The sequence below is a fragment of the Penicillium subrubescens genome, assembly GCF_028828155.1.
Source record: "Penicillium subrubescens strain IBT 31985 chromosome Unknown utg000001l_segment0_segment0, whole genome shotgun sequence".
Lineage (NCBI taxonomy): Eukaryota > Fungi > Ascomycota > Eurotiomycetes > Eurotiales > Aspergillaceae > Penicillium > Penicillium subrubescens.
The window spans coordinates 2,821,969-2,835,958 of record NW_026643151.1 but is presented as its reverse complement, the minus strand read 5'-3'; the positions used below and the strand labels follow the sequence as shown (position 1 = coordinate 2,835,958).

The following is a 13,990-nucleotide window of genomic DNA, read 5'->3' as shown; positions in this document are numbered from 1 at the left end:
CATTCAACTTCTATCATGCAACCACTCCTTTCCTTTTGAGCTCCTCGATACGCTCCTTACTCAAACCCACAACATCCTGAAGTAACTCATCTGTATGCTCACCCAACAAGGGAGGCGGGCTACGAATACTCGGTTCTGCATTCGAATACTTGACTGGCGGGCTAATCACCTTGATCGGCCCACAAGCCGGATGCTCAATCGTCTGGACCATCCCGCGAGCTTGCACTTTGAAATAGTTAGCAAAGAATCCACTCAAAATTCGGATTGATATCTGCTTACCATGCTCATGGTTCATAGTCCCTTGGATGTCGTTGACCGCTGCATAGGGCAGACCACTTCCCTCGAAGATTTCCTGCCATCGTCGCGTGGTTCGTTTCACGAGCTCAGCTTCGATCAGAGGCTCCAGTTCAGCACGATTTGTCACGCGGTCGTTATTAGTTACGAATCGGGCATCAGTCTTCCACTCAGGCTTGCCGATTTTCGCGCAGAGAATACCGAAGAGGCGGTCATTCGCACCACCGACGAAGATATCGCCATCGGCGGTTTTGAATCCTTGGTATGGCACAACAGATGCTAAAAGTACCAAAAATGTTAGGCCTTGTACTCAAGTCAAGGCCAAGAAGAACAATCTACTTACGATGAGCAGTCCCCCATCTCCCCGAATCTTTCTTCCCACTAATCAACACCGACTCTCCCATGTTAGCCAGCGTTGCAACCTGGCAATCACTCAGACAAACATCAAGATGCTGCCCCTCTCCCGTGTTCGCCCGCGCCAATAGCGCTGCCATAATCGAGTTACAGGCATACAGTCCCGTCGTCAAATCTGTCACCGCGACACCGACTTTCACGGGTGGACCATCGCGAGTCCCCGTCAAATGCATCAGTCCAAACTCAGCCTCGACCATGACGTCGAAGCCTGGTCGATTGCTGTACGGACCTGTTTGACCATATCCGGTAATGCTTGTGTAGATCAGATGTGGGTTTATCTTGCTGATGGATGCGTAGTCGAGGTTGTATTTCTTTAGAGAACCGGGAAGGTAGTTTTCAACGAGGACGTCACAGTCGCGGGCGAGTTGCTGGATTATTTCGACGCCTTCGGGGTGTGCGAATGATAGACCGAGGGATTTCTTATTACGGTTGACCTTTCATAAATTAGTTTCCTACGATGTTTCTGTTAATTGTTGCAGGACTTACCGAAAGGTAGTAGGCGCTTTCGCCATTACCGGTTCGTCCATCTGTGTATGCAGCAAAGGGCGGGCCCCACGCGCGAGTATCGTCACCTCGAACGGGGTGTTCAATTTTGATGATCTCAGCTCTGAAAAAACATTTGATCAGTGTCTTGCTTGAATCATCTTGTATATGAAGAATAAAGACATACCCCAAGTCACCAAGAATCTGTGTACAGTATGGCTGTTTGCACGATCAGTATAACTCTTTCAATATTGCTGTAGCTTCCATTCAATCGTTTCACATACCCCAGCCAACACTCGGCTCATATCCAAAACTCGAACTCCTGCCAGCGGGAGCTTTTTCAAGTTTGGCGACTTCGCAGCCGTAGCTAAGCCTCGCGAGAAGTATACGTCCACAGGCCTTGTAAGGGTAGGAGTGGCCCTGGCCACTAAAGCCAGCCCTGACAATGGTAGACAATACATGACGAATGGATAAATGTAAACTCCCCTGTTGATCATGTACAAGTTCCCAGAGAGACTACAAACTCCAGTTCGCCTCATTTTGTCAATTTGAATTCCGCACTCTGCTCGTGGAGAGCCCCACTGCTTGATCTGTAGGTGGGTTCGACCCCACATGAGCAGCTCAACGCGTGAACGCGCAAGTCACGCAGGTAATGGATGGGATTAAGGATTGACGGGCAAAGGGCGAATTCTGCAGCGGAGGATATAACAGGAAATAAAAGTGGAAGTTGTAGGAAGAAAAAAGAAAAGCTTAATTTTCACAATCTACAGGGAGTATTGACATGCACAAAAAAACACCGTATCCAAACATGAAAAGTCCAATGGGTTTATGTTTTCCCAAGCAGTTACAACTGCATGGGCTGGAGGTCCTCGGAGACCTTGAAGGGAGCGGCAGTCTTGCTGCGGATCTCCTCAACGGTGACGCCCTCGGCGTACTCGATCAGAGTCAGACCCTCAGTGGTGCTGACGTCGAAGACGGCGAGATCGGTGATGATGGTAGAGACACAACGGGGGCCGGTCAGGGGGAAGGTGCAGTCTAAAAAATCAGTGTCAACTTTGTGTTATGTAGAAGATTGATGGGAAGTCAGATCTTACCAGCCAGAATCTTGGGGTTTCCCTTCTTGTCGGTGTGCTCCTGTAAAATCACAAGGTTAGAACTGAACTGCAAGGTAAAGGGTTCATTCAGAACGTACCATAGTCACAACGACCTTGGTCTTCTCGGGGTTGGCGACCAAATCCATGGCACCACCAATACCCTTGACCTTACCGGGAAGCATGAAGTTGGCCAGATCTGAGGAGTGTTAGTTTATCAGGATTGCAGTATTAAGGCAAGTTGATTTATACGTACCACCGTACTGGCTGACCTGGAGAGCACCAAGCATGGTGAGATCGATCTTGCCAGCGCGAATCATACCGAAGCTCTCGTGGGAGCCGAACAGGGAAGCACCACGGCCAAGAGTGACGGTCTCCTTGCCGGGGTTGATCAAATCGGGGTCCTCCTGACCGGGCTGGGGGTAACCACCCAGACCCAAGATACCGTTCTCAGCCTGCAGGACAACCTCGACACCCTCGGGGAGGTAGGCGGGAGCAATCAGAGGGATACCAATACCAAGGTTGACGTACATGCCGTCCTTGAATTCCTTGGCGGCACGCTTAACAATACGTTCACGGCGGGCAGTCGCATCACCGGAGCCAGCAGCGAGCATCTCGGAGGGGTCCTTGGCGTAGGTAACCTTCTCGATCTGCTTCTTCTCAGTGCTCTTGATGACAGCGTCGACGTAGATGCCCTGCAGGTGGATGTTCTCGGGATCAATCTCGCCAACCTCGACAATCTCATCGGCCTCGACAATGGTGAACTTGGCGTTCTTGCCCATAGCCTCGTTGAAGTTGTTCATAGACTTGCGGAACTGGCAGTTACCGAGCTTGTCGGCCTTGTGAGCCTTAACCAGAGCGTAGTCACCAAAAATCGATTCTTCCAAAAGATATTCCTTGCCGTTGAAAACGCGGGTCTCCTTAGGCTTGGACTTTTCAGCCACAGAGCCATCCTTGTTGTAACGAACGGGGAGTTCACCAGTTTGAACTGTACAGATGGAAACATTAGCTGAATTCATTGGTTAGCTATTCAGAGAGCAACTCACCGATAGTACCAAAAGCAGCGGGGGTATAGAAAGCCGGAACGCCAGCCGCTCCAGCAGCACACTTCTCAGCGATAGTGCCCTGGGGAGTAAGCTCCAGAGCAAGATCACCGGTCAAATACATCTTCTCGAACACCTTGTTCTCGCCAATGAAGGAAGCGATCATCTTGCTGATCTGCTTAGACTCAAGCAGTTGCCCTATGGAGGGATATCTGCGTTAGCGCATACTCCCGTAAGAAGCAATATTGCCCCAATTGCAGTGCAATTGGAGATGTTGAGTGACCTACCGAGACCGGCGCCGGGCATGCCAGCATTGTTCGAGACCACGGTCAGATCCGTGATATCGGGACGGTCGCGCACAGCGTTGATCAGAGTGTTGGGGACACCAGAGAAACCGAATCCACCGACCAGAACGGTGGCCGGGCCCTTCATGTTCTTGATCGCATCTGCAGCAGAGCTAGCGCGCTTGTCAATGGCACGCTTGGAAGTTGAAGCAGAGAAGTTCCGCCGCCAAACGGGGCGGAACACCGAAACCACAGGGAAAGACCGCGACATGATGGTGTCGACTAGTCTTGAGAGATCACTGGGGAATGCGCTTTCTGAACCAGCAGAAAGAGAAGAGAAGAGAAAGAGATCATGATCGCGAAAGTTGACCCCAATAATCCTCCAGCACCTTTCGGCTAGGACCTGAGCCATAGAAGCCGAAAAAAACACTTAGCCGGCAAGCACCAGGCGGTGGCCACCGCCTGGTTCCCCACACATCGGAGAGGCATAGCGGCGAAGCCCCAGGCCTTTTGCCGCCATCGGAAGCCGACCCCACACGCCTACCCGAACACAGTCAGGGTGGGCGAGGGATTGGGGAATGTGGGCATGTGCTCTTGTGATGGAGAAGGGGGTCATGATGCGGGGTGGAATTGAGGGCTCAAACAATGTGGAGGATGCAATTGCGGCATGATAACTTGGGTGTTTTATTGTTGGTGGGCCAGGATGAAATTAGTTGGAAGAGAGAATCAAAGAGTTTTGCCGTTGACCATAAATTACCACTCGTATGGAGAGTGGTAAATCAACTGTATTATTACAGGTAATTTACCCACCGGGACTAGCATCGGCAGCGGACGAGAACCGTTCGGGATTGTTTCCTCTCCATAACCGACCCGATCCCGAACAACTCTGGATTCCGAGCAACGATAATAATCATGGTCTAAGAGTCTTAAAGAGTTAGTATAGACGGGTCTAGACAGTTGAAGACTCACGAATGCCTCAAGCCTCTTTTACCTTGAGTTTGGCTATTTGGGTCGATGCCCGCAGATCAACGGGCGGGGCCGTTCCCCTCACCATCTCCGCTCGACATGCATCCATCCATCTTCCCCAAGTAGACTCCTTGCCTGGGGTAATCCCGTGTCGCCAAGAGACTGCCAATGAGTTGTAAATGCAAGGATATCATATATGCTGATAGTATTCTTGCATTGCGTCGTAATCTTACAACTATGGTCCAATCGGCTTAGAATAATAACGACGGCCAACGGAATTACCCCTCTCGGTACTATATAGAAAGACAAAACTGGGAGGAGATGCACTGCTGATTATTAGAATCTGTAAATCTTTTGTTATACAGATCACAATGGCTGCTAAGAATACTATTCCTCCAACTCCGCTGCTTTCGGAGAAACATAATGGCATTCCAGAACGACTCTTTGCTAAAGCGGAACAAGCCAAGTCTGCTATTTTCAATATTGCCACCAAGCCCCAGAGTAACAGAAATCACGTTGCTATACCACAGGGGATAAGTGAGAATGCTTTTTACAACGCCATTGATGAGCTCCGCACAGAATTGGGCAAAGAGCATGTCAAACTCGTGACAAAGCTGGTCGATGGATGGTATGCTTGATACTCCGATGGATAACCCATGATCCGTGAGCTAACGGTGGTCCTCTTAGGTATATGGAGAGTCAGTACCGATATCAGAATTGTTTGTGTATCTTCCCTTTTCTTATTCAACTTACTTGCAGATCCCAACACCCATGATGGAATGCATGTGTCGGAGGAGGATGACTTTGTCGCCTCAGTGACAGTCTATCCAAGCACCACAGAAGAGGTCCAGGCAATCGTTCGCTGGGCGAACAAGCATCGTATCCCCATTTCTCCAATCTCAATTGGGCGCAACTGTAAGATTCCAACTTTTACCGAATCTCAAAAGGCTGAATTAACCTCCAAATAACCTTTCATAGATGGCTACGGTGGCGCCGCCCCTCGAGTCCGTGGTGCGGTAGTCATCGACCTTGGACGTCGAATGAATCGAATCCTCGACATCAACCCCGACAATTGCACTTGCTTGGTAGAGCCAGGCGTGACTTACTTTGCCCTGTACGAAGAAATCCAATCTCGTGGTTTCAAAAATCTATGGGTTGATGTGCCCGATATTGGAGGGGGTTCGGTCTTGGGAAATGCCATGGATCGGGGTGTTGGCTATACCCCTTACGGCGATCACTGGATGATGCACTCCGGGATGGAGATTGTTCTTCCTACTGGGGAGGTGATCAGGACGGGAATGGGAGCTCTTCCGGGTAACAATAGCTGGCAATTGTTCCCTTATGGCTTTGGACCGACCGCGGAGTGAGTATATCTATCTTTTCTCTAGATCCTAGCTAACAATATAATAGTGGTTTGTTCTCGCAATCTAATATGGGAATTGTGACCAAAATGGGATTCGGGTTGATGCCAAATCCTGGTGGCTATGAGAGCTATGTAGGTTTCTATACGTTTGCTCTCGTTTGCTGAAATTAACAATAGACTAGCTCTATACCTTCTCGAAAGAGGAAGATCTCTCCCAATTGGTGAGTGACTTCTTATGTGCCACCGTACAGGAGAATCGAATTCTCACTGTTTCCATAGATCGAGATCATTCGCCCCCTTCGGATTGCCATGATTCTAGAGAATGTCGCTCAGCTCCGTCATATCAGCATGCAAGTCGCATTAGAAGGCAAGCCTCGAAGTGCTTACTACACTGGAAAGGGTCGAGTCCCAGACAAGCTCATTCATGAGGCGGCAAAGAATCTTCCTCACGGTGACTGTGCATGGCTCTACTACGGCATGGCCTACGGTCCCCAAGATATCCGCAAATACAAGCTGGACATCATCCACAAGGAGTTCATGAAAATCCCTGGCGCGCGACAGGTTGACCCCACCAGCCTCCCCACCGACGACTACTTCTGGGTACGCGATCGAATTGCCTCCGGCGTGCCCGATATTGAAGAACTTCGATGGGTCAATTGGCACCCGAACGGCGGCCATGTTGCGTTCAGTCCTGTTTCGCCCGTGCGAGGACAGGACGCGACAGCCCTATGGGACATCGCACGAAAGCGCTGCGATGAGTTCGATTTGGATCTCTTCCCGACGTTCTGTGTTGGATTACGCGAAATGCATCTGATTGTGGAAATTGTATTCAACCGTGATGACGCCGTTATGCGGAACAAGGCACGGGCCTGTCTGCGGGGGATGATCGACGATGCCGCCGAGAGGGGTTATGGCGAGTACCGCACCCATCTAGCGTTTATGGATCAAATTGCGGGCACGTATAACTGGAATGATGGGGCGCTGCTGAAGTTCAATGAAAGGATTAAGGATTGCCTTGATCCAAATGGAATCTTGGCCCCTGGTAAATCTGGGATCTGGCCGGCGCGGTATCGTAGGCGTGGCTGGGAGATGAGCAGCAAGGATGAGAGTTCTGAAGGACAGGGGGTGATCCCGAGTGCGGGGTCAACTAGGCTCTAATTTGGTATTGATGCATGCTTCCTGTTATTACAAAGAAAGCTCTCGTGAAGTACACATCTTCGGGTTCACCGACTCTATGTGATCCTGCTGGTTGCCCCACAAACTGATAACCATGTTGCGGGGGTCCTTATAACACAGTGATAATATAGGTATGAGATTTGTAACTGCTCAGGCATATGATTTTCGTGAGTAGATTTGATACAGAGACATGTCTTTATAGAGCCATGCAGGATCTCACGTGTAATCTCGTGTAAAAACAAACAGGATCGTCCAGAGGTGGTGGGAAGATGCGGATGCCCCACGTCCATGCGGAGCAGCCTCGGAGCTCTCCATCCTGCATCAGGGCCGTTTCCAGCCTTCTGGAATCTGATTATGTACCAACTTCTCGTGATCTAATTCTCTTTACACAAGAGTTCTTCCTTGACAAAATGCTGCGAAGAACTGCTGGCGAGGTGCTCAAGAAGAGCCCGAACGATGTGGTCGTTCTATCCGCCGTGCGGAGTCCCATCACACGGGCGTTCAAGGGTGGCTTCAAGGACCTCTATCCTGAAGAGATTCTAATGCCAGTATGTGCTTCATATGCAATCAATTATCCCTGGCTTTAGATTCATTTTCTAATATTTCCCAGGTCATGCAAGCAGCCGTTCAACGCGCCAAAATCGAGCCAGGCCAGGTCAACGACGTCCTCATCGGCAATGTCCTCGCAGAGCTCGGCTTCGCTAAGACCGGTCGCATGGCACTGAATGCCGCCGGATTTCCCAATTCAACCACCTTCCATACTGTCAACCGCCAATGCTCGAGCAGTCTCCAGGCAATCACGCATGTCTCCCATTCGATTCTCTCGGGGCAAATTGAGGTTGGTCTTGCTGGCGGGGTGGAGAGTATGTCGCGCAACTATGCATCACGAGGGATCCCCACCGATGTATCTACAACGCTGAAAGATGCGTCTGTGAAGGATGCTCGAGATTGTCTTATGCCCATGCTGCAGACTTCTGAGAACGTGGCCTCGCGGTATGGCATTAGTCGGCGTGAGCAGGATGAGTTTGCCGCGGAAAGTCAGAAGAGGGCGAGTGAGGCGCAGAAGGCGGGCAGGTTCAATGCTGAAATTGTCCCTATTCATGCTAGACACGTCAGTGAGGGTATTGATGAGATCACTTATCAAATTGTGGACCGTGATGAGGGTGTTCGCCATGGAGCTACCGTCGAAAAGCTGTCGACTCTCAAGCCTGTTCTGGAAAACGGCTTCAGCACAGCCGGAAACTCGTAAGCATTCATTGCCACGATGACTAAGGTCTTGAATTGATTGAATATCTCGTTACAGATCTCAAATATCCGACGGCGCATCAAGCACCGTTCTCGCTAGCCGACCCTGGGCCGATGCACACGGTCTGAAACCCATTGCCCGTTTTGCCGGGACCCAGATTGCAGGCTGTGCTCCCGACGAAATGGGCATTGGCCCTATATTCGCTATTCGGAACTTATACAAATATCTCGGTATCGAGAACAAGGACGTAGATCTCGTGGAGATGAATGAGGCATTTGCCAGCCAGTCAATTTACTGCCTCCGAGAGTTGGGCATCGACATGAGCAAAACTAATGTCAACGGTGGAGCCATCGCGCTCGGTCATCCTGTAGGTGCGACTGGTGCTAGACAAACCGCTACTCTGCTTGCGGAGCTACAGCGACAGGATAAGGAAATGGGGATCGTGAGCATGTGTGCCAGGTAAGCTTTGCGAGTCACGTTGTATGGACGCTTTGTTTTGCAGGTGCTAATCTTTCATATTTAGTACTGGCATGGGAGTTGCATCTCTATTCATTAGGGAGTAGACAATGCGGACTTATCATCGATCTCATACATTACTATAGGTAGATTTAGAAATGAGGGTTTCACTGAGGTGCCTTCTCCTGTTTACCTACTTTGCTTAGAGTGGGTTTTTGCGATTGCAATTCGAAGGCGTATCTTCTAGCCCTCGCTCTAAGCATATTTGATCTTCCTTTTTTTGTCGGCAGTAAACTATCTTTTACCTTTATGTTACCAAAAGGTAGTACTTGATTAATCATCTATAGCTTTCACGACAGTAGAGGGAGAGCTATCATCATAACAGAGGTACCTCTGTACCTGCTAATCCCAGCCAGTCATTGTTCTCCTCTATGCGCCGTTCTTCTGAGATCCTGGTCACATCAGAATCGCCATCAGCACATTCACACATCGCTTTACCAGGCTATGGCAGTTCCTCGAGATATGATGTTAAGATTTTCTGCATTATAAAAGCAGCTACCGGATGATACAATCCGGGAAATGGATTTTCGTGAATCTTCCTTCAACGATCTTCCTTCTTCAAAGAGCCAGGCAAAGGCCTCCCGAGGCCGGCACAAGTGAAAGCATTGTCAAGCGACGTTCACATACGCCCGCAGCCAAAACCGTGTTATTTTCGCCGAGTCCAAACTCTTCGTCAAATTTGGCCCCTATGTCACTGTCGCAGAGGCGCAGTGTCCCTGGATGATCAACCGTCTCTTTGGCGACGCGGTTCCAGTCCCCGAGATTTTTGGGTGGCGGGTCGACGAGGAAAACTATGTTTTTATCTACATGGACTTGATTGAAGGAAGGACTTAGAACGATCGCTGGAGTGATCTCGATAGCTTGGACAAGACCTCCCTCTGTGATCAGCTATTTCAGATCACCAACAATCTACGCAGCCTTGAACAGGATCCTTCTGATCAGTATATCGGTATGGCCCACCTCACAATAGGAATGGCTCAGGCACAAAACTAACTGAATCCTTTCCAGGCCATAAGCCACAACAATGACCAGGACTATGTCTTTCAATCATTTGAAAAAGGCGGCCCGTTTTCTACGATCAAGGATTTCAATGACTGGTTTTCAGGCTTGTCACAGTCATGGCTTCCCCTGTCGAAAAAATACAAAGATCTTTACCGGGATTTGTTACCAGACAACGGGGAAATCGAATTTACTCATGCCGACCTCCATCGAGGGAATATTATGATCTCTACATGCAATCCTGTTCGCATTCTTGCTATCGTGGACTGGGAGCAAGCGGGGTGGTACCCAGATTATTGGGAATATTGCAAGGCACTTTATACATGTTGGTACGAGGATGAATGGCGACGGGAATTCATTGACAACTTTCTGTATCCACGCATGCAAGAATTTTGGGTCTTCTCGGAATACACAATGTCAATGGGCTCTGTGTAAATTAGTGAACTATCAATACTTCTGACGGAGCCAATCGCTGCACTAGTATGTCTCTATGTCGGATGTGAATTCGCCACGCTGTTCTCATTCTTTGCATCTTGCCCATTGATTTTCCAAAGGGTATATCATTTCAATATTGAAGAATCTGGTCTCGTGTTTCTCGCCATAGTTATGGGTTGCCTTCTTGGAGCGGTTACCGTCTTGCTCTGCGACCGGTTCTTGTACCGACGAAAAGCTGCAAGCTATGGCGTGAGACAAGTGCCACCAGAGTTCCGCTTATATCCTTCTTTAGTGGGTGGTATCGGGCTTCCACTGAGTCTGTTTTGGTTTGGCTGGAGCGCCCAGGAGGGGATCTCATGGGTGGCTCCGGCAGCAGCGATCGTCGTGTTTGCTTGGGGAAACATGTGTGTCTTCGTCAGTACGGCTCAATATATTGTCGATGTATACGATGACAGGACAGTGGCAAGCGTAATAAGTGCGAATAGCTTAGTAAGGTATTCACTTGGGGCTATATTTCCATTGTTTACTGTCCAATGTGAGTTGTTTCTGGATTTTCTGTCGTCTGATGTTATACTAATAAGCGACCAGTATTTTCTCGCCTTGGTATCGAATGGGCTACAAGCTTACTTGGATTTATCGCGCTTGCTTTCTTACCTCTCCTGTGGCTTCTTTTCGCCAAAGGAGAGCGCCTGAGAAGAGGGAGCGAGTCAAAGTCCCTGAAATCGCAGTGCTAGTCAACATACAAAGGTTTATAAGAACGGTTTACCCGCCGGCAGAGATGGGTCCTTTTCAAGACCTTGCACCTTTGACTAGGTCTGGATCGTCGAAATTAAAGGGTCAGAAGATTTTGCCCGAGAGGGTATATCCTTTGCTGTACCTGGCTAAGCACTATCCGAGTGAGGTGCTCGAAAGGACTATGCCTAATAAACAAACAATGTGTTGAAAATGCTCTGTACAATACGTATCTAGCATTAGTTTATTCGTTATCACTATCACTAGTGATTTCTGTCTAGAGCCGTACGAGTACGTGGAAGATGTGCCTAGTCTTGCTTTTACTGTATTTCAAGAGCTTGTCTCTCAAACAAAATATAGGTATCCGGATTCTAGGGTATGGTTGCAAGGGGAACAAAAGACATATTATATCCCACATGATGAAATTTTCCTTAGTTGGTTATACTGTACTTGACACCCAAACCAGTTATGTCTCGTTCACACCTTGTTATCTTCGAGATGATATATTAGGGTCCCCGGTAGCTCCTTTAACGAAAGCTCTACGGACGGAGCGAATCTCGACGCGTTCATCGGGCGTACAGTAAGAAGTGAGTGAGCAACGTAATATAACTGACTGGCTTCAAAGACGCTTACTATTCAGTGGCTATCTGCAGGCCTTCCAGCTCATATTCGTTGTTCCCACAGCATTCTGAATTAATATATATAATATACTTCCGGAAACTATATATCAACAATGTGACAGCTACGGAGTACTTGGAAATGGGCCAATCAGGGCAACGGAATCAGAAAGGGGAGATTGATATTGAATTGAGTGATTGATTGAAAAGAGACATGAAATGAGGGTGCTTATGGGGGTTGAAATACCCATGAGCTTACAGTATAACGAGGATCCTCAGATGTTATAAATCCGGGATGCCTAATTGCAACATATTTGTATTGGGCAGACATACTTTAGCGTTATCTTGTGCATGTAGGTAGTTGTCACTCTGCATGTTGCATGTTGTGATAAGAGCGCCGATCCATTCGGCATTCGGGTTGACACTATAAAACAAAGCCCCTGCTTAAACAGAGAACTCGACGTAGGGATATACCAATATGTACTACCGTGCGTACTCCCAGAGTTCAGGGTGGATTTGACCGCACTTGTAGGGAGTTTAGCTAAGCGTATACTACTGTAGTACTGTACAGTCATTCTCGAAATCGGCTTCACCAATACACACTTAGACTCTCTTTCTCGGCCCCACCGCCAAGTCTTTAGCGCAGATCATTTATTGAGCGGGCCGCTTTGAATAGAGGGGCTCAGTAAAATGTGCTTTGTATATTACGGTTCTGAGCTCTGTAATACGCTATACGTACAAACTCTTCGTGGAATTCCATGGAATTAGTGGCACCGCAAAAGTCTGTGACCCCCTTAGCTGACCGCTCTTTTCTTCTAGAAAGTCTACCACACAAACCCATCCTAAAGTCATATTCAATAGCGAAAACAAAGGACTAGGCACCGGGAAAGCTCTTGTACGAGGTTTAAAATAGTTGATAATAAGGTTTAAACAGAATACGATACATATCTATATGTTTAGGCGGTTGGGTAGGCTTTGATAGGAAGGCGGTACCGCTGGCGGTCAAGCAGGGGGTCACAGAGTTTAGCGGATAGTGCCTTTGCATTCACAGAAAGATGTAGGGAAACCTAAAAACGATAGGAGAAAAACCCACATCAAGGCTAGATAAAAGCCCCTCAATCCATAGGTAGTAGCAGTCGAAAAGTCCTTTCAAGTCGCTGTTCGCATTGATCAGCCAACAATGCTCCAGGAAGGACCGTCTATAGTGTTCGCAATTAAATAACACCACCCTGCCAGTCGCACTCCATCAGCATCTACCTATACAGTTATTATTCATCAGTGAGGGAAACCACCACTTACAGAAGTCTACTAGTCGCACTCTATCAGTATCTGTCCAAACAGCTATTTTTCATCAATAGGGGAAACCACCACTCACACCACCAAGAAGAGTTTCACCAAGAAGTCCAGTACCAAGAAGACCTTCTTCAGCACCAACACCGGTACCAAGAAGACCTTTGCCTGGTATCGGTATCGGCTGTCCGTAATTATCGGTCGGGAGAGCCATCACGCTAGCTAGGCTAGCTACGAGGAAGGTAGAGATAAATTGAATTGGTCGCATTTTCACTGTGAATGAGAACAGGATGAATGTTATCTTCGTAAGTGTAGAAGACAACGTCAAAAGAGAAGAACTTGTGAGGCAGGAAATAATACTATATTTTAAATAAGGTACACCACGGCAAGGGGTGAATACACGTGATAGGTATTCAGTACAAGTGAAATAATAATATCCCACCTGGGAAAATGGTACAGAGGTAACTAAACCGTCAAAGGCTGCTCAGCGGCCCACAATTTTGTATTATATTCATGAGAAGGGCGTGACGCAGGTTGCTAGTGGATACTCCGTAGATAGAATCACTTGGAATCCTTCTGCCAAGACGGTATCCGAAAGGCCATGCATGGCACGCCGGGCTCTGGCCCGTCACAGATAGAAGTATAATACAATAACACAGAAAAGCAAGTATTGTAGATATACTCTCCGCTTTACGAAAAAGGTTAGTAAATCATACAGGCCACACCGCGGATCGCTATCTCCTAAAAGAACTATCGATTCTTAGGTGGTTATATTCGGTTTTAGCTTGCTGAGAAGAGGGGTAAAGAGGAGTGCCGACAAGCAACCATCGACCATTACTGTCTTCTAGGATCTCCCAGAGAGGCAGGCAGGTACGGTGAGTGACCAGAGGAGGTAAGGGGGTTAGAAGCTCTCCGTGTTTCAGCCCCTATATTACAGGGGATTTCGCCCAGACGCACTGGCTTTCTTTCCGGAAGACCCCACTAGCGGGCTAGGCCCAGATCGGCGCTGTACCTCATAGCCAATCATATCAATTATTGCGT

The 13,990-nt window shown here is 48.4% G+C and overlaps 5 protein-coding genes across 5 annotated transcripts; 2 read left to right on the top strand and 3 right to left on the bottom strand.

Moving 5' to 3' along the window:
* Positions 1 to 13: 13 nt before the first annotated feature.
* Positions 14 to 1,628, bottom strand: N7473_000955 (CaiB/BaiF CoA transferase family protein; the record flags this gene model as incomplete). The annotated part of the gene is made up of 6 exons (XM_057146895.1): positions 14 to 225; positions 280 to 573; positions 638 to 1,142; positions 1,195 to 1,315; positions 1,379 to 1,410; positions 1,476 to 1,628. 6 exons carry the CDS (start codon positions 1,626 to 1,628, stop codon positions 14 to 16), a joined length of 1,317 nt encoding a protein of 438 aa, XP_057014781.1.
* Positions 1,629 to 1,924: 296 nt separating this feature from the next.
* N7473_000954 (3-oxoacid CoA-transferase) lies at positions 1,925 to 3,993 on the bottom strand. Its single transcript, XM_057146894.1, has 6 exons — positions 3,613 to 3,993; positions 3,329 to 3,523; positions 2,539 to 3,270; positions 2,384 to 2,481; positions 2,286 to 2,325; positions 1,925 to 2,226 (listed from the first exon to the last, which is right to left on the bottom strand). Exons 1-6 carry the CDS (start codon positions 3,878 to 3,880, stop codon positions 2,036 to 2,038), a joined length of 1,524 nt encoding a protein of 507 aa, XP_057014780.1. The 5' UTR covers positions 3,881 to 3,993; the 3' UTR covers positions 1,925 to 2,035.
* Positions 3,994 to 4,039: 46 nt separating this feature from the next.
* Positions 4,040 to 4,225, bottom strand: N7473_000953 (uncharacterized protein; the record flags this gene model as incomplete). The annotated part of the gene is made up of 1 exon (XM_057146893.1): positions 4,040 to 4,225. The coding sequence occupies one exon, from the start codon at positions 4,223 to 4,225 to the stop codon at positions 4,040 to 4,042; it is 186 nt and encodes a 61-aa protein (XP_057014779.1).
* Positions 4,226 to 4,946: 721 nt separating this feature from the next.
* On the top strand, positions 4,947 to 7,096 carry N7473_000952 (FAD-binding oxidoreductase; the record flags this gene model as incomplete). Its single annotated transcript, XM_057146892.1, has 7 exons — positions 4,947 to 5,203; positions 5,263 to 5,273; positions 5,335 to 5,490; positions 5,554 to 5,938; positions 5,986 to 6,070; positions 6,121 to 6,159; positions 6,218 to 7,096. 7 exons carry the CDS (start codon positions 4,947 to 4,949, stop codon positions 7,094 to 7,096), a joined length of 1,812 nt encoding a protein of 603 aa, XP_057014778.1.
* Positions 7,097 to 7,416: 320 nt separating this feature from the next.
* Positions 7,417 to 8,992, top strand: N7473_000951 (thiolase family protein). The gene is made up of 4 exons (XM_057146891.1): positions 7,417 to 7,662; positions 7,725 to 8,359; positions 8,418 to 8,819; positions 8,884 to 8,992. Exons 1-4 carry the CDS (start codon positions 7,525 to 7,527, stop codon positions 8,921 to 8,923), a joined length of 1,215 nt encoding a protein of 404 aa, XP_057014777.1. The 5' UTR covers positions 7,417 to 7,524; the 3' UTR covers positions 8,924 to 8,992.
* The last annotated feature ends 4,998 nt before the right edge of the window (positions 8,993 to 13,990 follow it).

Excerpts from the sequence above, each read along its gene's own strand:
- N7473_000951 (XM_057146891.1), top strand. The coding sequence starts at position 7,525 with ATGCTGCGAAGAACTGCTGGCGAGGTGCTCAAGAAGAGCCCGAACGAT. Across the intron at positions 7,663-7,724 it reads CTGAAGAGATTCTAATGCCA|GTCATGCAAGCAGCCGTTCA; the intron begins GTATGTGCTTCA and ends AATATTTCCCAG. Across the intron at positions 8,360-8,417 it reads TTCAGCACAGCCGGAAACTC|ATCTCAAATATCCGACGGCG; the intron begins GTAAGCATTCAT and ends ATCTCGTTACAG.
- N7473_000954 (XM_057146894.1), bottom strand. The coding sequence starts at position 3,880 with ATGTCGCGGTCTTTCCCTGTGGTTTCGGTGTTCCGCCCCGTTTGGCGG. Across the intron at positions 3,524-3,612 it reads CATGCCCGGCGCCGGTCTCG|GGCAACTGCTTGAGTCTAAG; the intron begins GTAGGTCACTCA and ends ATCCCTCCATAG. Across the intron at positions 2,326-2,383 it reads CCAAGGTCGTTGTGACTATG|GAGCACACCGACAAGAAGGG; the intron begins GTACGTTCTGAA and ends GTGATTTTACAG.